The 23,340-nt window shown below is 49.7% G+C and overlaps 1 protein-coding gene across 2 annotated transcripts in view; it reads left to right on the top strand.

The window, feature by feature from the left end:
• Positions 1 to 23,340, top strand: part of LOC147117128 (zinc transporter ZIP12-like) — a 135,776-nt gene that overhangs the window by 75,760 nt on the left and 36,676 nt on the right. Inside the window, exons 8-9 of one of the 2 annotated variants that reach the window (XM_085987851.1) lie at positions 477 to 629; positions 1,983 to 2,084. In XM_085987851.1, coding sequence (XP_085843977.1) covers positions 477 to 629; positions 1,983 to 2,084 — 255 coding nt within the window. The remainder of the gene's footprint in view (positions 1 to 476; positions 630 to 1,982; positions 2,085 to 23,340) is intronic. The other variant, XM_085987852.1, reaches the window with a different exon arrangement.

Raw genomic sequence — 23,340 nt, 5'->3', positions numbered from 1 at the left:
TAAAACTTTTTTTGCCCTGAATGGAGCAAGCACAGGGCCTCCCGATTGTTTCCCTTCCTGATTGCCTCCCCCCTCCCGATCATGTCCCCCCATTTCCGATCGCCCCCTTCCTTTCAATCACCTCGCCCTCCTCCCAGGTCCTACCTGAGGTCAGCTGCCAACGGCCTAAAATCCAATGTTAATTTGTCGGCGAGCTGTCTGTGAATGTCCAGCATGCGTCGGTCTCATTTAGATGAGGCCCAAGGCCCAATATTGGGTGTGCCTCGGGCCTACACGTTCCAGTGCAGGGCTGGTTACCTGAAAAGAAAAATCCTGGTACCAATTTCTAGGCCCATATTTGGATTAATGCAGCAATACCAAATAATGTGGAGGTAGTTGATTAAAAATGATTCCCTCGTGTACTTTCTAAGAGATAGAAATGCGATAAAATAGTACAACTAATTAAGTGTAATTTTTGTTCGTCACTCTTGTGTTAGGTTCTTGGTCTACATGAACATATGCGAGAAGATACAGGCCATTCTCCTGAAGACAAAGGGTACATTTGGAAAATGCTTACAGTGCTTGGAGGAGTTTATGCATTTTTCCTAATTGAAAAACTATTCACACTAATACTGGCATTTAGAGGTCAGGTAAGATCAAAAAGTAATTTTCTCTGAAAAATGTACAACATGCCTCAAGAATTCTTAACAAAAGAAATGCTTATTCAACATCCATCCTTAGTCAAAGTATTCCTCTGACTGAAAATTTACCATCAATTTTTCTCCTAAATAGTCAATATGCATTTTTATTGTACTAGACTGTCTAACAAGTTTGAGCAACAAATATGTTGAGCTCATGGTGTTTAGGCTGCATTGTCCCTGGAGATTTAACAGACCAAATATTTAGTTGCCTTCCTCCCAAATTCAAAGTTATGAGTCCATTTAAAATATATAGCTATATTATATAAAAATACCAGTAAGTCTAAAAAAGAGAGCTCTAAATATTCTGCAATTTGTATTTTACATTTGACACCACATGCCTTTACAAGCAGGGCAGTCATTCTTTGTGAAAGTAAGTTCTATGACTTCAAAGGAGCTGCCACAGATGTGAGTTTTCTCTGCACAGCTCAAATGATAGTCTGCTTTAAATACTTTCCTACAACTAACTTGAACAGAACGGAGGAATGGACACGTTGCTACAGTAGCGATTTTCGTGCGGTCAGGGTAAACAGCGGGTGGTGAGTGCAGCGGCTGCTGATAGATTTTCATGTTCACCCCATCATTACAATGCGGTTAGCAAGTTGCCAGCATGCAATGTGCTCCCCAGAGGCAGCTCACTGATTTGCAAGTAGGAAATTGGCTGGTGTGGCCACTTGTCAAGGACCTGCAGCAACAGCTTGAAGGGGAGGTGCAATTAATGTTGGGAACAGAAAGAAGTAAGACTGTGGAGCAGCAGGCAACATAAGTGCAGAATCTGTAGCAGCGACTGCATAAGATTTCAGATCCGTTAAAACCCATTAGCGACTCCCAGAAAAGTCTCTAAAAGCTCCTTCCAGCTTTATCTGACAGTAGCTAAGGATCTATTTAAGTATCACTCGAAAAGGCCGCCTCTTAACTTGCACCGCCCATGGTTATTGGATGAGAGCAGCAATTGATGGTTATCGGGCAAAAGTGGCATTGGAGACTAAATGATGTCATTTGCCCTCATTTGTATTTATGTATGAGGCTCCCATCGGCTTCAGGTAGGAGATCTGGCTGCCAGAAGGCAGGTCCGCCTGAAAATCGGGAACAGGCGTCAATGCAGTGGTAAGTCAATGCTCCTGGCTGCTGCTTGGTTTTAGTTTCACTGCTGCCCCATTTCTGAGCACCAGCAGGGTGGTAGCAAGATGAAAATCACCCCCTATGGCTCTTGAGTCAGTCAATGAGTTAAGTTCTTGGCTGCTCTTAAATAGTGATAGAGTTTATGTTAGCCTCAGTGTACAATTCTGTTTTCTCCCAAACTAGTCATTTGCAAATGGACACTTGGCACATTCACATGACCTTCCAATGGAATCTAACCTGAATAGCCAATCAGAGGGTGGCAAATCTATTTCCACTACGCAACTGGTAAGAAACTACTCAGATCAAGGCTGGCCTAACTGTCCTAAGTTTAATAGGCTAATAAAGTACAACCAGAAAATGTAATAAGCTTGATTTTATAAGTATCCATTGTTGGTGTGGAGCATCTCGTGCAACCAGGGCATGGACAGGAGAATCGGAAATGGAGGGCAGCCCACCTAAACCGCAGTGCTCCTGATTTGCCAAGTGGTAAATTTTAATCATTGGGAAGTGAAGCTTACTGCAATTAGGCATGTTCCCAACTGCATTCCCATTGAGGTAGGCTCTGCACCAGGAATGTCAAAAGAAGTGGCCTGTAATTACTTGGATTTGTTCTGTTTCCCTTTTTAAAATAGGTACGATATTGGTCATTCTTCAGTCATCTGACGCACATTCTATTCCATGATTCACACTCCATAGAGCCCGGAAATGTAATTTTTAGAGTCTTAATTTCCACCCTCATCTCCCTTGTGATCCTAGGATATTTCCATCGGGTCCTGGTGTTTTGTCTTCCTTTAGCCTAACTGACACCTAAAATTTTCCTTTTATCCATCATAATATCGTTCATCTTGCTCTCAACCACTTGAGGATTCACCTTTTCTCATAGGCCAGAATTTTCACATTGCAGAACATGCGGGTTTGGGAGTGGGTCGGTGGTTAAAACGCTGAAATTGACAGAGCATCGGGAACCCGCTGACTTCCGCGTTTAACTGGGGCGCGTTTCGAAGCACGCCACGGACCCGCTCGGGAGAGGCGGGGGCCTCATTGAGGTACTTAACTGTTCATTTAGAGACCCTTAACAGCCTTTTTAACGTCGGGTTTCAACTTTAACTGGGTACGCACTGGATTCATGGTCCTTGGGAGATTTTAAAAGGTGAGCGAGAGCAGCTGGAGAGCGCGAAATCGCAGAAGATTTAAAAGGTGAGCGAGAGCGGCTGGAGAGCGTGAGACCTCGGGAGATTTAAAAGGTGAGCGAGAGCGGCTGGAGAGCGTGAGACCTCGGGAGATTTAAAAGGTGAGCGAGAGCGGCTGGAGAGCGTGAGACCTCGGGAGATTTAAAAGGTGAGCGAGAGCGGCTGGAGAGCGCGAGACCTCGGCGGCTGATTTATAGATAAGCAAGAGCGGATACAACGGACCAGTGAGTGTAAAGAAGTAAAAAGTAATCGAAGTGTGACGTCACCAGAAAGCAGGTAAGTGATTGGTTGGTGAGTATTTCTCGCTTTTTTCCAAACTTGGGCATCTAAATTTAAGTGCCTTGGTGCACATTAAAAGATATACGTGTTCCAAATTTTAAAACTAATTAATTAATTAATTGAGATGGGAGACCAGGCAATGTGTTGTTGTTGCATGTGGGAGCTGGTGGACACCATTGAGGTCCAAGGCGACCACATCTGCAGCAAATGTTGGCTGCTCAAGGAACTTCGGCTCAGAGTTGATGAGCTGGAGTCCGAGATTCAGACACTGCGACACATTAGGGAGGGGGAGCTTTACCTGGACACTAAGTTCCAGGAGGCAGTCACACCCACTAGAGTAATTAATTCCAACTTGGCCCATGGTCAGGAACAGGAGGGTGTGACTACAAGCGAGGCAGGTATTGGGATCCAGGAGGTAGTGATGGAGAAGCCTCAGCCCTTGGCCTTGTCCAACAGGTACGAGATTCTTGCTCTCTGTGTGGACGAGGGCAGGGACTGCAGGGAGGATGAGCAATCTGACCACAGCACCATGGTACAGGGAGCCATTCAAGTGGGGGGAGTAAAAAGAAGTGTTGTAGTGATAGGGGACAGTATAGTTAGGGGGATAGATACTGTTCTCTGCAGCCGAGAGTGTGAGTCCCGAAGGCTGTGTTGCCTGCCCGGTGCCAGGGTTAAGGACATCTCCTCTGGGCTGTAGAGAAACTTAGAGTGGGAGGGGGAGGATCCAGTTGTCATGGTCCACGTAGGCACCAATGACATAGGTAGGACAAAGAAAGAGGTTCTGCTGAGAAAGTATGAGTAGCTAGGGGCTAAATTAAAAAGCAGAACCACAAAGGTAATAATCTCTGGATTACTAACTGATCACGAGCAAATTTGCATAGGGTAAATAAGATCAGAGAAATGAACGAGTGGCTCAAAGACTGGTGTGGGAGAAATGAGTTTCGATGTGTGGGGCACTGGCACCAGTACTGGGATAAGAGGGAGCTGTTCTGTTTGGACGGGCTTCACTTGAACCACGCTGGGGCTAGAGTCCTGGTGAATCGAATAATTAGGGCTATAGAGAGGGCTTTAAACTAAATAGTGGGGGGGGAGGGTCCAGGTGAGTGAGAATTTAAAAAGTCAATGAAAATGAGAAAGCAATAGAGCAGGGTAGAGATGGGGGAAATAATAACCAGAGTGTGACAGGAAGGGACAGAATGTTTAAAAATAAGGGCCCGAATTTTCTGATCGCAGGCCTCCCGCGTGCGGTGGCCTGCAATCTGGAAAAATCTACGCCCTTACCTGAGGGCTCCCGGGTCGAACACACTTCCGATCCTGGGCCTCTCCAAACTCCAAGTGCGCAGGGCCCACGTATCCCAGAGGCGCAGGCAGTTTGCAACGTCCCTGGGATCACGTGGGCCATGGGGAGCCAATCAAAGAAGGGAATCTCCCTTCATACACTTGACAGGAAGACCTGTCAAATATATGAATGAAGATCACCCCAAAAACATAGTAAAATTTAAATAATTTTTTTTAAACTTTAAAATGACTTTAAATTACAATAAATTAAATATTTTAAACAAAAATTTAAATTTTTGAAAAAAGAATTAAAGTTTTTTACGGGGCTAAAAATAAACTTACCTTTTTTAAAAATTATTTTTAAATGATAAATTAGTGAAATTAAAAAAAAATTTTTTTTCAACTCTTGTCATGGTAAAAGCTTTTACCAGGCGTAAGAATTGTAAGGGTTTTCTGTGGGCGGAGGGCCTCCAGAAAGTGGAACCATCTGCCCGCAGAGGCCCTCCTCCCGGGCAGCCGGAGGATCTGTCAAGATGATTCTTGACAGATCGGAAATGCCGGTTTACAGCGCATGCACTGTACATGCCTGAAACTGGCATTTCTGATGCCCCTACGGGTGGGTACACAGCACGTACCCACCCATAGGGATCGGAATATCTGGGCCATTAGTGCAACAGAAAATGGGGCCAAAACAAGGAGAAATGGTAAAAAGACAAAGTTAAAAGCTCTATATCTGAATGCACATAGCATTTGTAACAAGATAGATGAGTTGACGGCACAAATAGATACAAATGGGTATGATCTGATCACCATTACAGAGACGTGGTTGCAAGGTGACCTGGGCTGGGAACTGAATATTCCAGGGTATTTGACAATTCGGAAGGATAGACAGAAAGGAAAGGGAGGTGGGGTGGCTTTGTTGGTAAAGGATGGGATCAGTGCAGTGGTGAGAAGAGATATTGGCTCAGAAGATCAAGATGTAAAATCGGTTTGGGTGGAGATAAAAAATAATAAGGGGGAAAAGTCTCTGGTGGGCGTAGTCTACAGGACCCCGAGCAGTAGCAATACTGTTGGACAGAGTATAAATCAACAAATAATGGAAGCCTGTAAAAAAGGTACGGTAATAATCATGGGTGATTTTAATCTCCATATTGATTGGACAAATCAAATTGGCCATAGTAGCCTTGAGGAGGAGTTCATAGAGTGCATCCGGGATGGTTTCCTAGAACAGTATGTAATGGAACCAACCAGGGAGCAGGCTATCTTGGATATGGTACTGTGTAATGAGACAGAATTAATAAATGATCTCATAGTAAAGGATCCTCTAGCGAAGAGTGATCATAGCATGGTTGAATTTCCAATTCAGTTGGAGGGTGAGAAAGTTGTATCTCAAACCAGTGTCCTGATCTGAAACAAAGGCAATTACACTGGCATGAGGGCAGAACTGGCTAAAGTGAACTGTAAAAATAAATTAAAGGGTAAGACAGTTGAAATGCAGTGGCGGACATTTAAGGAGATATTTCATAACTCTCAACAAAAATATATTCCAGTGAGAAAGAAAGATTTTAAGAGAAGGGAGCTTCATCTGTGGCTAACTAAGGAAGTAAAGGATGGTATCAAATTGAAAATGAAGGCATACAATTTTGCCAAGATTGGTGGGAGACCAGAAGATTGGGAAATTTTTAAAAACCAGCAAAGGATGACTAAAAAAAAATAAAGAGAGAGAAGATGAATTATGAGAGTAAACTGGCAAGAAATATTAAAACGGATATTAACAGCATCTACAGGTATATAAAAAGGAAGAGAGTAGCTAAAGTAAATTTTGGTCCCTTAGAGGATGAGACTGGGGAATTAATAATGGGGAACGGGGAAATGGCAGAGACTCTGAACAAATATTTTAGAGTCACAGAGCCATAGAGTTATACAGCACAGAAAGAGGCCCTTCGGCCCATTGCGTCCACGCCGGCCATCAAGCCCTGTCAAACCTAATCCCATTTTCCAGCATTTGGTCCGTAGCCTTGTATGCAATGGCATTTCAAGTGCTCATCCAAATGCTTCTTGAATGTTGTGAGGGTTCCTGCCTCTACCACCCTTTCAGGCAGTGAGTTCCAGATTCCAACCACCCTCTGGGTGAAAAACTTCTTCCTCAAATCCCCTCTAAACCTCCTGCCACTTACCTTGAATCTATGCCCCCTTGTTATTGACCCCTCTACTAAGGGAAAAAGTTCCTTTCTATCTACCCTATCTATGCCCCTCATAATTTTGTACACCTCAATCAGGTCCCCCCTCAGCCTTCTCTGCTCCAAGGAAAACAACCCCAGCCTGTCCAATCTTTCTTCATAGCTGAAGCGCTCCAGCCCAGGTAACATCCTGGTGAATCTCCTCTGCACCCTCTCCAAAGCAGTCACATCCTTCCTATAGTGTGGCGACCAAAACTGCACACCGTATTCCAGCTGTGGCCTAACCAGCGTTTTGTACAGCTCCATCATAACCTCCCTGCTCTTATATTCTATGCCTCGGCTAATGAAGGCAAGTATCCCATATGCCTTTTTAACCACCTTATCCACCTGTTCTGCTGCCTTCAGGGATCTATGTACATGCACACCAAGGTCTCTCTGATCCTTTGTCTTTCCTAGGGTCTTACCATTCATTGTGTATTCCCTTGCCTTGTTAGTCCCTCCAAAATGCATCACCTCACACTTTTCAGGGTTAAATTCCATTAGCCACTGTTCCGCCCACCTGACCAACCCATCTATATCGTCCTGCAGACTGAGGCTGCACTCCTCGCTATTTACCACCCCACCAATTTTCGTGTCATCTGCGAACTTACTGATCATACCTTTTACATTCACATCCAAATCATTAATGTAGACTACAAACAGCAAGGGACCCAGCACCGATCCCTGCGGTACCCCACTGGACACAGGCTTCCAGTCACAAAAACAACCTTCGACCATCACCCTCTGCCTTCTGCCACTAAGCCAGTTTTGGATCCAATGTGCCAAGGCACCCTGGATCCCATGGGCTCTTACCTTCCTGACCAGTCTCCTATGCGGGACTTTATCAAAAGCCTTACTGAAATCCATGTAAACCACATCCACTGCACTACCCTCATCCACACACCTAGTCACCCCCTCGAAAAATTCAATCAAATTGGTCAGACATGATCTTCCCTTGACAAAGCCATGCTGGCTATCCCTAATTAATCCTTGCCTCTCCAAGTGGAGACTAATTCTGTCCCTCAGAATTTTTTCCAATAATTTCCCTACCACTGATGTTAGGCTCACTGCCTGTAATTCCCTGGTTTATCCCTACTACCCTTCTTGAATAATGGTACTATGTTAGCTGTTCTCCAGTCCTCTGGCACATCCCCTATGGCCAGAGAGGTTCTGAAAATTTGTGTCAGAGCCCCTGCAATCTCCTCTTTTGCCTCACACAGCAGCCTGGGATACATCTCATCCGGGCCTGGGGATTTATCCACTTTTAAGCCTGCTAAAACCGCTAGTACCTCCTCCCTCTCGATGCTAATATGTTCAAGTATATCACAGTCCCCCTGCCCGATTTCTATGTCTACATCGTCCTTCTCCATAGTGAACACAGATGCAAAAAATTCATTTAAAACCCCACCTACATCTTCTGGCTCCACACACAGATTGCCACTTTGGTCCCTAATGGGCCCTACTCTTTCCCTAGTTATCCTCTTGCCCTTAATATACTCATGAAACACCTTAGGATTTTCCTTTATTTTGTATCTGTCTTCACGGTAGAATACACTAACAACATCCCAATAATGGATAATCAGGGGGCCACAGGGAGGGGGGAACTAAAGACAATCACTATCACTGAGGAAAAAGTACTTGGTAAAATAATGGGACTGAAAGATGACAAGTCCCCTGGACCAGATGGCCTACATCCCAGGTTCTTAAAAGGAGTGACTGCAGAGATAGTGGACGCATTGGTTGCAATATACCAAAATTCCCTGGACTCTGGAGAGGTCCCAGCGGATTGGAAAACCACAAATGTAACACCCCTATTTAAGAAAGGAGGGAGACAGAAAACAGGAAACTATAGACCAGTTAGCCTAACATCTGTCGTTGGGAAAATGCTGGAGTCCTTCATTAAGGAAGCAGAAGCAGGGCATTTGGAAAATCATAATGCAGTCAAGCAAAGTCAGCATGGTTTTATGAAAGGGAAATCATGTTTAACAAATTTCCTGGAGTTCTTTGAGGATGTAACGAGCAGGGTGGATAAAGGTGAGCCAGTGGATGTGGTGTATTTGGGTTTCCAGAAGGCATTCGATAAGGTGCCACATAAAAGTTTACGGCATAAGATAAGAGCTCACGGAGTTGGGGGTAATATATTAGCATGGATAGAGAATTGGCTAACTAACAGAAAGCAGAGAGTCGGGATTAATGGTTCATTTTCTGGTTGGCAAACAGTGACTATTGGGGTGCCACAGGGATCGGCGCTGGGGCCTCAACTATTTACAATCTACATTAATGACTTGGATGAAGGGACCGAGTTTAATGTAGCCAAGTTTGCGGATGATACAAAGATGGGGGAAAAGCAAGTAATGCAGAGGATTCAAAGAACCTGCAAAGGGATTGTGGTAAACCACTGTATTGTATATTGCCACCTCTGGGTGGCGCTGTGTATGGAGGCATGCCTCAGCTGACTCCACCCACCACTGTGTGGGTTTCGTTCAGACTTGTTCAGTCACTCACGAAGAAGCATGGTCTCTTCTTAGCTAATAAAAGCCTTATTCATCTCTTCTTTCGACTCATCATCTCTTCTTCGACTCATCACCTTTTATGAAGTAATTGATAAGCGTATCAATTTTATTAGCTAAAAGTTAAATGGCGACACCTGAGGAGCAACAACAGCAACGGATACAGCAGACATTGCTGAGAGCCCTCAGACCACCACGCCTGGACCTCGACCCTCAAGATGTGGGTGCATCAGCCAAGTTTGAACACTGGCTGAGCTGCTTTGAATCCTTCCTCGCAATCTCACAGGTTACAGAGGAGGATCACAAACTGAAAATTTTGACCGCCCAGGTGAGCCATCAAGTATATATGCTAATCCGGGACTCTAATACGTACGTGGCGGCCCTCGAGCTACTAAAAGGGCAATATACGCGCCCAGTGAACACAATTTACGCCCGACACCTCTTGGGATCCCGCAGGCAGCAACCGGGAGAATCGGTAGGGGCATTTGCACGGGCGCTACTGGCACTCTGCAGAGACTGCGATTGTAAAGCGGTAACGGCTGTGGAGCACGCGCAGGGACTCGCCTGTGATGCCTTCGTCAGGGGCCTCCAGTCAGACCACACCCGGCAGAGACTGCTAGAAAGCAAGGAACCCGACCTGAAGACGGCCATTGCCCTTGCGCTCTCGTTAGAGGAGGCCCACCGAAACCTCGAGGCATACCCCCGTAACGGCGCCGAGACATGGCAATCGAAACCGTGGGACACGGGACCGCCGCCCCCGGCACCAACCGCTGCAGCGACCCAACCGAGACAGCAGCCTCCGGTAAGAACTGCTTCGATGCCCAGTAACCAGGCCCAAAAATGCTATTTCTGTGGCCAGTTAAAACATCCCAGAGCGCACTGCCCAGCTAAGACAGCTACCTGCTCGGGCTGCGGGAAGAAAGGCCATTACGCTAACGCCTGCAAGGGGAAGCCAGCCAGCAGCGCAGCGTGCGGGCCGTGGGAGCAGCCATCTTATCCGCCATTTTGTGTACCCCCGGCCGCATGGCATCCGCCGCCATCGTATCCAACGCACTCAACCGCCATTTCGTCACCGGAACCGACCACCGTCTCGGCGGATGACTATAGTGACTCACTAAGCCACATACTGGCCTCCGTGACGCTGGATCAAGGCCACCCTCACCATCTATCCAGCTCCATGATGGATATCGCGGTAAACGGCCGCGCCACCAGTTGCCTGATCGACAGCGGGAGCACAGAGAATTTCGTCCACCCCGACACGGTACGTAGCCACTCCCTCACGATTCTGCCAACGCACCATCGCATTTCTATGGCGTCCAAGTCCCAGTCAATGGACATCAGCGGCTACTGTGTGGTGACCCTGTCAGTAGGGGGCACTGAATATCAAAAATTTAAACTGCTAGTCCTGCCCCGTCTTTGCGCTGCCGTCCTGCTAGGGTTGGATTTTCAGTGCCACCTTAAGAGTGTCACACTAGCATACGGTGGACCCCTCCCCCCACTCACAGTCTGCAACCAACAACTTTTAAATCGCCCGCTGCAAACCACCTGCAGCCTTTCCACATTAAAAGTCCCCCCCCCTCCCCTGTTCGCTAACCTCACCCGCGACTGTAAACCCATCGCTACCAAAAGCAGGCGGTACAGTGCCGGGGACAGAGCTTTTATCAGCTCTGAGGTGGAGCGGCTCTTGAAGGAGGGCATTATCGAAGGTAGCACTAGCCCCTGGCGAGCCCAGGTTGTAGTCGTTAAAACCACTGCAAAACGCCGCATGGTAATCGACTACAGCCAAACCATAAACCGGTACACCCAGCTGGACGCGTACCCCCTCCCTCGCATATCTGATATGGTCAATCAGATTGCGCAATACAAAGTATTCTCCACCATCGACCTTAAGTCAGCGTACCACCAGCTGCCCATCCGCCATGAGGACCGCCAGTATACTGCCTTCGAGGCAAACGGCCGCCTCTACCACTTCCTTAGGGTCCCCTTCGGCGTCACCAACGGGGTTTCGGTCTTCCAAAGGGAGATGGACCGAATGGTTGACCAGAACGCGCTGCGGGCAACCTTCCCCTATTTGGATAACGTCACCATCTGCGGCCACGACCAGCAGGACCACGACGTTAATCTAGCAAATTTCCTCCGTACGGCCCAACGGCTGAACCTAACGTACAATAAGGAAAAATGTATGTTTCACACCAAGCGCCGGGCCATCCTCGGCTGCGTGGTGGAGAACGGAGTCATCGGGCCCGACCCCGACAGAATGCGCCCCCTAATGGAGCTACCCCTTCCCCACTGCCAAAAAGCACTGAAGAGATGCCTGGGGTTTTTCTCCTACTACGCCCAGTGGGTGCCCCTCTATGCAGACAAAGCCAGGCCCCTCATCAAAGCCACCTCCTTCCCCCTGACACCAGAGGCGTGTGCAGCCTTCACTCTTATCAAGAACGATATCGCGAAGGCCGCAATGCACGCGGTGGATGAGTCCATCCCCTTCCAAGTGGAGAGCGATGCCTCCGACTTCGCCCTAGCCGCGACCCTTAACCAGGCGGGCAGACCCGTGGCCTTTTTCTCAAGGACCCTCCAGGGCCCCGAGACGAGACACTCCTCCGTCGAAAAGGAGGCCCAGGCTATTGTAGAAGCGGTGCGTCACTGGAGGCATTACCTGGCCGGGAAACGATTTACCCTGCTCACTGACCAGCGTTCAGTAGCTTTTATGTTTAATAATAAGCAGAGGGGTAAAATCAAGAACGACAAGATCTTGAGGTGGAGAATCGAACTCTCCACCTACAATTATGATATCTTGTATCGGCCAGGGAAACTCAATGAGCCCCCAGATGCCCTATCACGTGGTACATGCGCCAACGCGCAGAGTGATAGGCTGCAGTCCCTCCACAATGACCTCTGCCACCCGGGGGTCACCAGGTTTTTCCATTTTATCAAATCCCGTAACCTGCCCTACTCCATCGAGGAGGTCAGGACCATGACCAAGAGCTGCCAAATCTGCGCCGAGTGCAAACCGCACTTCGATAGGCCGGACAGAGCAAGCCTGATCAAGGCCACCCGCCCCTTCGAACGCCTGAGCGTCGATTTTAAAGGGCCCCTCCCCTCCGCTGACCGCAATGTGTACTTCCTCAACATAGTTGATGAGTACTCCCGTTTCCCCTTTGCCATCCCTTGCCCAGACATGACCAGTACCACGGTCATCAAGTGTCTGAATGACATCTTCGCTCTGTACGGGTTCCCCAGCTATATACATAGCGACAGGGGCTCATCGTTCATGAGCGACGAACTTCGGCAGTACCTGCTAACAAGAGGTATCGCCACGAGCAGGACCACCAGTTACAACCCCCGGGGGAACGGCCAGGTGGAAAGGGAGAACGCGACGGTTTGGAAGGCAGTCCTCTTAGCACTAAAATCTAAGGGCCTTCCGACCTCCCGCTGGCAGGAGGTCCTCCCTGCAGCGCTTCACTCCATTCGGTCACTGCTTTGTACTGCCACTAATGCGACCCCTCATGAGAAAATGTTCGTTTTCCCCCGGAAGTCTACATCGGGAACCTCGCTACCGGCATGGTTGACTTCTCCTGGGCCCGTCCTACTGCGGAGGCACGTGAGGACGCATAAAACGGACCCCCTGGTCGAGCGGGTGCACCTCCTACACGCCAACCCCCAGTATGCCTGGGTGACATACCCAGACGGGCGGGAGGACACGGTCTCCATACGAGATCTCGCACCCTCGGGTACCCCTGAATTACCACCGTTATCCCCCTTACCACCGTTATCCCCCTTACCACTGTTATCCCCCACCACCCCTCCCAACCCAACCCCTGCAGACGGCATGCCAAAGCCCCAGGAATCTTCGCCAACCACCCAGACACCAGACCCGACGTCGGATGCTGCAACACCACCGCCGGCACCACGACGATCAGGACGTCAGACAAGGCCTCCTGATAGACTTAACTTGTAGTACCCTGCACCCCGCCGGACTTCACATTAAACAAGGGGTGAATGTGGTAAACCACTGTATTGTATATTGCCACCTCTGGGTGGCGCTGTGTATGGAGGCATGCCTCAGCTGACTCCACCCACCACTGTGTGGGTTTCGTTCAGACTTGTTCAGTCACTCACGAAGAAGCATGGTCTCTTCTTAGCTAATAAAAGCCTTATTCATCTCTTCTTTCGACTCATCATCTCTTCTTCGACTCATCACCTTTTATGAAGTAATTGATAAGCGTATCAATTTTATTAGCTAAAAGTTAAATGGCGACACCTGAGGAGCAACAACAGCAACGGATACAGCAGACATTGCTGAGAGCCCTCAGACCACCACGCCTGGACCTCGACCCTCAAGATGTGGGTGCATCAGCCAAGTTTGAACACTGGCTGAGCTGCTTTGAATCCTTCCTCGCAATCTCACAGGTTACAGAGGAGGATCACAAACTGAAAATTTTGACCGCCCAGGTGAGCCATCAAGTATATATGCTAATCCGGGACTCTAATACGTACGTGGCGGCCCTCGAGCTACTAAAAGGGCAATATACGCGCCCAGTGAACACAATTTACGCCCGACACCTCTTGGGATCCCGCAGGCAGCAACCGGGAGAATCGGTAGGGGCATTTGCACGGGCGCTACTGGCACTCTGCAGAGACTGCGATTGTAAAGCGGTAACGGCTGTGGAGCACGCGCAGGGACTCGCCTGTGATGCCTTCGTCAGGGGCCTCCAGTCAGACCACACCCGGCAGAGACTGCTAGAAAGCAAGGAACCCGACCTGAAGACGGCCATTGCCCTTGCGCTCTCGTTAGAGGAGGCCCACCGAAACCTCGAGGCATACCCCCGTAACGGCGCCGAGACATGGCAATCGAAACCGTGGGACACGGGACCGCCGCCCCCGGCACCAACCGCTGCAGCGACCCAACCGAGACAGCAGCCTCCGGTAAGAACTGCTTCGATGCCCAGTAACCAGGCCCAAAAATGCTATTTCTGTGGCCAGTTAAAACATCCCAGAGCGCACTGCCCAGCTAAGACAGCTACCTGCTCGGGCTGCGGGAAGAAAGGCCATTACGCTAACGCCTGCAAGGGGAAGCCAGCCAGCAGCGCAGCGTGCGGGCCGTGGGAGCAGCCATCTTATCCGCCATTTTGTGTACCCCCGGCCGCATGGCATCCGCCGCCATCGTATCCAACGCACTCAACCGCCATTTCGTCACCGGAACCGACCACCGTCTCGGCGGATGACTATAGTGACTCACTAAGCCACATACTGGCCTCCGTGACGCTGGATCAAGGCCACCCTCACCATCTATCCAGCTCCATGATGGATATCGCGGTAAACGGCCGCGCCACCAGTTGCCTGATCGACAGCGGGAGCACAGAGAATTTCGTCCACCCCGACACGGTACGTAGCCACTCCCTCACGATTCTGCCAACGCACCATCGCATTTCTATGGCGTCCAAGTCCCAGTCAATGGACATCAGCGGCTACTGTGTGGTGACCCTGTCAGTAGGGGGCACTGAATATCAAAAATTTAAACTGCTAGTCCTGCCCCGTCTTTGCGCTGCCGTCCTGCTAGGGTTGGATTTTCAGTGCCACCTTAAGAGTGTCACACTAGCATACGGTGGACCCCTCCCCCCACTCACAGTCTGCAACCAACAACTTTTAAATCGCCCGCTGCAAACCACCTGCAGCCTTTCCACATTAAAAGTCCCCCCCCCTCCCCTGTTCGCTAACCTCACCCGCGACTGTAAACCCATCGCTACCAAAAGCAGGCGGTACAGTGCCGGGGACAGAGCTTTTATCAGCTCTGAGGTGGAGCGGCTCTTGAAGGAGGGCATTATCGAAGGTAGCACTAGCCCCTGGCGAGCCCAGGTTGTAGTCGTTAAAACCACTGCAAAACGCCGCATGGTAATCGACTACAGCCAAACCATAAACCGGTACACCCAGCTGGACGCGTACCCCCTCCCTCGCATATCTGATATGGTCAATCAGATTGCGCAATACAAAGTATTCTCCACCATCGACCTTAAGTCAGCGTACCACCAGCTGCCCATCCGCCATGAGGACCGCCAGTATACTGCCTTCGAGGCAAACGGCCGCCTCTACCACTTCCTTAGGGTCCCCTTCGGCGTCACCAACGGGGTTTCGGTCTTCCAAAGGGAGATGGACCGAATGGTTGACCAGAACGCGCTGCGGGCAACCTTCCCCTATTTGGATAACGTCACCATCTGCGGCCACGACCAGCAGGACCACGACGTTAATCTAGCAAATTTCCTCCGTACGGCCCAACGGCTGAACCTAACGTACAATAAGGAAAAATGTATGTTTCACACCAAGCGCCGGGCCATCCTCGGCTGCGTGGTGGAGAACGGAGTCATCGGGCCCGACCCCGACAGAATGCGCCCCCTAATGGAGCTACCCCTTCCCCACTGCCAAAAAGCACTGAAGAGATGCCTGGGGTTTTTCTCCTACTACGCCCAGTGGGTGCCCCTCTATGCAGACAAAGCCAGGCCCCTCATCAAAGCCACCTCCTTCCCCCTGACACCAGAGGCGTGTGCAGCCTTCACTCTTATCAAGAACGATATCGCGAAGGCCGCAATGCACGCGGTGGATGAGTCCATCCCCTTCCAAGTGGAGAGCGATGCCTCCGACTTCGCCCTAGCCGCGACCCTTAACCAGGCGGGCAGACCCGTGGCCTTTTTCTCAAGGACCCTCCAGGGCCCCGAGACGAGACACTCCTCCGTCGAAAAGGAGGCCCAGGCTATTGTAGAAGCGGTGCGTCACTGGAGGCATTACCTGGCCGGGAAACGATTTACCCTGCTCACTGACCAGCGTTCAGTAGCTTTTATGTTTAATAATAAGCAGAGGGGTAAAATCAAGAACGACAAGATCTTGAGGTGGAGAATCGAACTCTCCACCTACAATTATGATATCTTGTATCGGCCAGGGAAACTCAATGAGCCCCCAGATGCCCTATCACGTGGTACATGCGCCAACGCGCAGAGTGATAGGCTGCAGTCCCTCCACAATGACCTCTGCCACCCGGGGGTCACCAGGTTTTTCCATTTTATCAAATCCCGTAACCTGCCCTACTCCATCGAGGAGGTCAGGACCATGACCAAGAGCTGCCAAATCTGCGCCGAGTGCAAACCGCACTTCGATAGGCCGGACAGAGCAAGCCTGATCAAGGCCACCCGCCCCTTCGAACGCCTGAGCGTCGATTTTAAAGGGCCCCTCCCCTCCGCTGACCGCAATGTGTACTTCCTCAACATAGTTGATGAGTACTCCCGTTTCCCCTTTGCCATCCCTTGCCCAGACATGACCAGTACCACGGTCATCAAGTGTCTGAATGACATCTTCGCTCTGTACGGGTTCCCCAGCTATATACATAGCGACAGGGGCTCATCGTTCATGAGCGACGAACTTCGGCAGTACCTGCTAACAAGAGGTATCGCCACGAGCAGGACCACCAGTTACAACCCCCGGGGGAACGGCCAGGTGGAAAGGGAGAACGCGACGGTTTGGAAGGCAGTCCTCTTAGCACTAAAATCTAAGGGCCTTCCGACCTCCCGCTGGCAGGAGGTCCTCCCTGCAGCGCTTCACTCCATTCGGTCACTGCTTTGTACTGCCACTAATGCGACCCCTCATGAGAAAATGTTCGTTTTCCCCCGGAAGTCTACATCGGGAACCTCGCTACCGGCATGGTTGACTTCTCCTGGGCCCGTCCTACTGCGGAGGCACGTGAGGACGCATAAAACGGACCCCCTGGTCGAGCGGGTGCACCTCCTACACGCCAACCCCCAGTATGCCTGGGTGACATACCCAGACGGGCGGGAGGACACGGTCTCCATACGAGATCTCGCACCCTCGGGTACCCCTGAATTACCACCGTTATCCCCCTTACCACCGTTATCCCCCTTACCACTGTTATCCCCCACCACCCCTCCCAACCCAACCCCTGCAGACGGCATGCCAAAGCCCCAGGAATCTTCGCCAACCACCCAGACACCAGACCCGACGTCGGATGCTGCAACACCACCGCCGCCACCACGACGATCAGGACGTCAGACAAGGCCTCCTGATAGACTTAACTTGTAGTACCCTGCACCCCGCCGGACTTCACATTAAACAAGGGGTGAATGTGGTAAACCACTGTATTGTATATTGCCACCTCTGGGTGGCGCTGTGTATGGAGGCATGCCTCAGCTGACTCCACCCACCACTGTGTGGGTTTCGTTCAGACTTGTTCAGTCACTCACGAAGAAGCATGGTCTCTTCTTAGCTAATAAAAGCCTTATTCATCTCTTCTTTCGACTCATCATCTCTTCTTCGACTCATCACCTTTTATGAAGTAATTGATAAGCGTATCAGGGATATAGACAGGCTAAGTGAGTGGGCAAACATTTGGCAGATGGAGTATAATGTGGGAAAGTGTGAGGCTATCCACTTTGGCAGGAAAAATAATATAGCAAATTATTATTTAATTGGAGAGAGATTACAAAATGCTCCAGTTCAGAGGGACCTGAGGGTCCTTGTGCATGAAAAACAAAAAGTTAGCATGCAGGTACAGCAAGTAATCAAAAAGGCAAATGGAATGTTGACCTTTATTTCAAGGGGGTTGGAGTATAAAAGCAGGGAAGTCCTGCTACAACTGTACAAGGACTGGTTAGACAACGCCTTGAGTACTGCGTACAGTTTTGGTCTCCTTACTTAAGGAAGGATATACTTGCATTGGAGGCAGTTCAGAGATGATTCACTAGGTTAATTCCTGAGATGAAGAGGTTGACTTATGAAGAAAGGTTGAGCAGGTTGGGCCTATACTCATTGGAATTTAGAAGAATGAGAGGTGATCTTATTCAAACATATAAGATACTGAGGGGGCTTGACAAGGTAACTGCAGAGAGGATGTTTCCCCTCGTGGGGAAATCGAGAACTTGGGGGCATAGTTTTAGAATAAAGGGTCGCCCTTTTAGAACTGAGATGAGGAGGAATTTCTTCTCTCAGAGGGTCATAAATCTGTGGAATTCTCTGCCCCAGAGAGCTGTGGAGGCTGGGTCATTAAATACATTTAAGGTGGAGATAGACAGATTTTTGCAAGATAAGGGAATGAAGGGTTATGAGGACCAAGCAGGGAAGTGGCTTTGAGCCCAAGATCAGCCATGATCTTATTGAATGGTGGAGCAGGCTCGAGGGGCCAAGTGGCCTATTCCTGCTCCTATTTCTTATATCCTTATGTTCTTATGGCCTCAGGAAGTTCACCTGTGAAGGGAAGGCGGGAGCTCAGTGGCCATTGTGCTTCTTCATTAAGTGACAGCTGGAAAAAACACATCATGCATGTGTGTGCCAGATTCTCTGGGAGCTGTCATGATTCTTTTGTCCTGCGCCAGTCCACCCTCCCTCAGCTCTTTGCACCTCCAAATAGACTTACTGGCTGTCTGCTTGGAGACAAGGGCCTAGAAATTCAGTTTGGGCCCGCCAGCTGGCTTGCGCCCAAAAGTTAGCGCTGGGCGGGGAGCCATTTGCGACCGTCAGAAATTCAGTTTTTGCGCCCCAAGTCGGAACCGGGCGCTATTCCAGGGTGTGGCCGCCCCCGCTTGGGGCGCTGAAACTGAATTTCAGCGCTGTAGGCGCCGCTGCGCCACCCGATGCGGTGCGGCAGGCTGCGGTACTGCAGGCCTCCTCCTGCTCTTAAGGTGGAGGTGCCTGCAACGGGGAGATCGCCGCTGGATTGTGCCGGCAAATGAGCCCGGCACCACGGAGAAGTGCCGGGCTCGCGGAAAGCAGCCGGCAATGCTGCGGGGGGGGTGGTGGAGGAGGCCGGGGAAGGAGGTGCGGGCAGGCGGCCGCCGAAAAAGCGGCCGGCCGCACCTCCACCTTTATGCGCCCCACTAAGGCTGCAGTAAGGCCCTGGTCTCCGGATGTAAGTAGCGGCCGCCACGGAGGAGGCGGCGGCAACTGAATATGGGATTCGGGCCGGCATCGGGGCAGAACTGTGCACACCGATGACGTCATCGGTGCCGGCGCAGCGCTACTGGCTACCGCCGCCATTACCACAGCGCTGAATATCAGCGCGAACTCCTCTATTGGCGCAAAAGCCCTCTTTGGGCGAAAACTGGGCGCAAAGCCAACCGAATTTCTAGGCCAAGGACTATCCACTGAAGTCGTGGTTGATGACACCCTTGCGGATGCCAAGAAATGAGGCCGAGGAGTGCTATAATGAAAGCCACATGTCCACCAGATGTGTCATTAGCCAGCAACCGGCATGCTGAAGTAGCCAGCCAGGGTCTCCAGATTCATTATTGTATGCTGCGCGCTACCCAATATAGTGCAGCAGTGAGGGTTGGAGCTGCAGGAGGAGAAGGAACAGGTGAAACACGAGGAGGAGCAGGAGGAACCTGTGGTGGAGATGGCACCAGCAGCGGTGCACATTGTTGCTTGGGATGGCCTCATAATGGCCTGGTTTACTTTAGTTGCACCAGTGCACCCATGTGGCTGCCACATGCTGTACCAACTTCCCCACCCCCCCACCACCCCCGTTCCGACAAACACCACAAAGCAGTTCTAAAATGACCAAACCATTCCTGTCAACCAAACACCTATTGCTTGAAGTTAAGTAATGTCTCACCATTCACTCCAAGTGACAAAGCCACTTCCCAAGAAGCAGGCAAAAATGGACAAGATGGGAAAGTAGTGCAAAGAAATAAATTTACGTGCATCATAGATAGAACTGAAACTTAACACTAACATTTTGGCAAACACCCATGTGTATACCCTTGTGCATCTACAATTATGTCTTTTTTCTTTTCTGAGTGCTTCTACGAGGTGCAACCCCTATGGCTTCAGCAGAGGTAGAAGCAGGCTGCTCACTTCCCTGCTGCAACTGCTTCGACACTTTTGGCGGACGTCTTCTGGGTTTCAGGATATGTGAGGGCCTGGCCAAAGACTGCTCCTCCAGCAACTGTGCAGGGGCAGACTTGGCCATCGGGATCCAAGGCAGCGTGTGGGGCTCTGACCGAGGGGGAGGCAATGAGGGAGAAGTGTGAGCGCTTTCAGCAGAGAGCCCACTTCCATGTCCTCTCTCACCATCATCCTTCTCAAGGACCACCTGCACTTCCCTGCTAGCAAGGAGCTGGAGAGCACCTTGCTGCACATCAGTGGAGTGATGAACACTCATGTCTATGTTGGTATCCCTCCTAGAGATGAGGTCTGAGAGCATCTGTGATCTGTTGTTCACAGCAAGCATGTTCTCATTCAACTAGCGCATTTGCTGCTCCATGCAGGTGGCCATCCTTTCCATGGAACAGCACATCGTCGCCATCGCCTGCGACATGGTGCTGCTCATGTTGGAGATGGATTCCTCCATTCTCTGGACAATTGCACATATTGCAGCTGGAAAAGCTGTCAGAGCCTCCCGCAATTGTTGCTGCTCCTCCAAGATCACCCTCTTTGTCGATGGCTCCCGAGGCTCAGCATCTGCAACCAGCTGAGCAGAGCTTGGAGCATCCTGTGCCCTCCTGCGAGGACTCTACACTGCTGTCCCTGTCTCCACCATCTGCTCTTGCTCACGTGTGATGTGTACGACACCAGGTGACAAGACTACCCTATGTCTCGCTGGACCCACCGACGTGCGCGTATCTGCGCTGGTGCTGACTGTGCTTGGGTCTGGTGACGGTGCACCCTCAGAGAGTGGAGCTTCTTCTGAGGAGCCATTTTCCTCCTGTGGCTGTGAGGGGAAGGGGGCACCTGATGGACCTGTGGGAGAGTAAAGAGATGAATTAGAAGTCTTGTGATAAGAATGTACAATGTTACCATTATGCATATAATTATATTTCACTGGCTGTTGACATCAGTCACCATGAGTTACTGTTGTATGCCATGTGGGATATTTAATTCTGTCACCAGGTTGCTGGGAGGTCCCCCTTTCTCCACTCCACTTACTTGGAGAGCCTCCTCCTCTGCAGGCATTAAATTTGTTACATTGCAGGGCCACCTCCAGTTCTCCCTCTCTCTCCTGTTCTGCGCTCTCCTCTCCTGCAAGGAGGGAAAGAAGAGAACTTTGAGTGAGAGTGATGGAATGAGTGTAAGGGATGTATGGGCTACACCTGTAGAGGGTGACTATGAGGGAATGACGTGACCTTCCCAAATGGCCTCCTTCTGTGGCGCTATTTTGTAGGATTGCATAAGCTGAGGGTGAGTTTCAGTGATGGATAGTCAGATGTGAATATGAGTAGGTGCATGGACAGTGAGGGATGGGTGCACCTGCAAGGTAGGTTGGTGTGAGGAGTGATGAACAGGAATAGGCTTGGGAAGGCAGAGTGATGGGTTTGGGGTGACACGCACATCAGGATGTAGTTGAATGTGGCATTGTACTCACCGTTCACGACTCAATGAGATCATTAAATCTCTTCCGACATTGAATCCAGGAGCGGCTGACAACTCCCCTACTGCTCACTTCTTGGGCAATCTCCAGCCATGCCCTCTTGGTTTCTCTGGCTGTTCTTTTCCTGCTGTTGCTAGGGAGTAGTACCTCCCTGCGTGCTCTGACTCCCTGCACCAGGACTTCCAAGGAGTCATCAGAGAACCTGGGTGCAGCCTTCTGTCGCTGTGACTCCATGTTTGCTTTCACCCACACAAACCTCTGCGATATACATCAATAGCCACCTCTCACAATGAGTTGAGAGGGGAAGTGAAGATGAAAATAAAATTGACAAAGAGAGAATATGAGAGTAGAATGGCAGTTAACATAAAAGGGAACCCATAAATCTTCTACCAGCATGTAAATAGTAAACGGGTAGTAAGAGGTGAGTTGGGGCCTATTAGGAACAAAGAAGGTGATATATGTTTAGAGGTGCAGGGCAAGGCTAGAATACTCAATGAATACTTTGTATTGGTGATTACTAAGGAGGTGGATGCTGACAAAATATCGGTAGAAGTGGAAAAGGTAGAAGCAATGGAAGGGGTGAAAATTGATAGACAGGATGTACTAGAAAGTCTGGGTATGCTTAGAGTGGATAAGTTGCCTGGTCCAGATGGCTTGCATCCCAGGTTGCTAAGGGAATTGGGGGAGGAGATAGCGGAAATGCTTGCCATAATTTTCCAATCTTCCCTAGATGCAGGGGAGGTGCCTGAGGATTGGAAAGTGGCAAATGTAACACCATTGTTCAAGAAAGAGTGTAAGGACAATCCTAGTAACTACAGGCTGGTCAGTTTAACATCAGTGGTGGGTAAAATTTTAGAAACAATAATCAAGGAAAAAATTAATGGGCACTTGGAGAGGTTTAAACTAATTAAGGAGAGCCAACACGGATTTCTAAAAGGCAAATCGTGTTTGACTAATCTAATTGAATTTTTTGATGAAGTAACAGGGGGGATTGATGAAGGGAATGCAATGGATGTTTTCTACATGGACTTTCGGAAGGCGTTTGACAAAGTACCACATAGAAGGCTGGTTAACAAAATTGCGGCTCATGAATAGGTGGGTCAGTGGCAGCTTGGCTAAGGAATTGGCTTAAGGATAGAAAACAGCGAGTTGTGGTAAATGGCTGTTTTTCAGACTGGAGGATGGTAGACAATGGTGTTTCCCAAGGGTCAGTGCTGGGGCCACTGCTTTTTTGATATATATAAATGACCTGGGTATTGGAATACAAAGTAGAATTTCTAAATTTGCCGATGACACCAAACTTGAGGGTGTGGCAAACAGTGATGATGATACCAATCGGCTGCAACAGGACATAGAAAGGCTGGCAGAATGGGCAGACAAGTGGCAGATGGAATTTAATACAGAGAAGTGTGAGGTGTTGCATTTTGGCAGAAGGAACAGGGAGAGGCAATATACACTTAATGGAACAGCTTTAAAGAGTGTGCAGGGACAGAGGGACCTGGGAGTTAATGTGCATAGGTCCCTGAAGGTGGCAGGACATATTGAGAGAGTGGTTAGCAAAGCATTTGGGATCTTGGGCTTCATAAATAGAGGTATTGAGTACAAAAGTAGAGAGGTTATACTGAAGCTTTCTAAAGCGCTGGTTAGGCCACAACTGGAGTATTGCGTCCAGTTCTGGTCACCACACTTTAGGAAGGATGT

This window comes from Somniosus microcephalus, chromosome 5, assembly GCF_052327205.1.
Source record: "Somniosus microcephalus isolate GS21.2 chromosome 5, FLI_Smic_1.0, whole genome shotgun sequence".
Taxonomy (NCBI): domain Eukaryota; kingdom Metazoa; phylum Chordata; class Chondrichthyes; order Squaliformes; family Somniosidae; genus Somniosus; species Somniosus microcephalus.
This window is presented reverse-complemented; position numbering and strand designations above follow the sequence as displayed.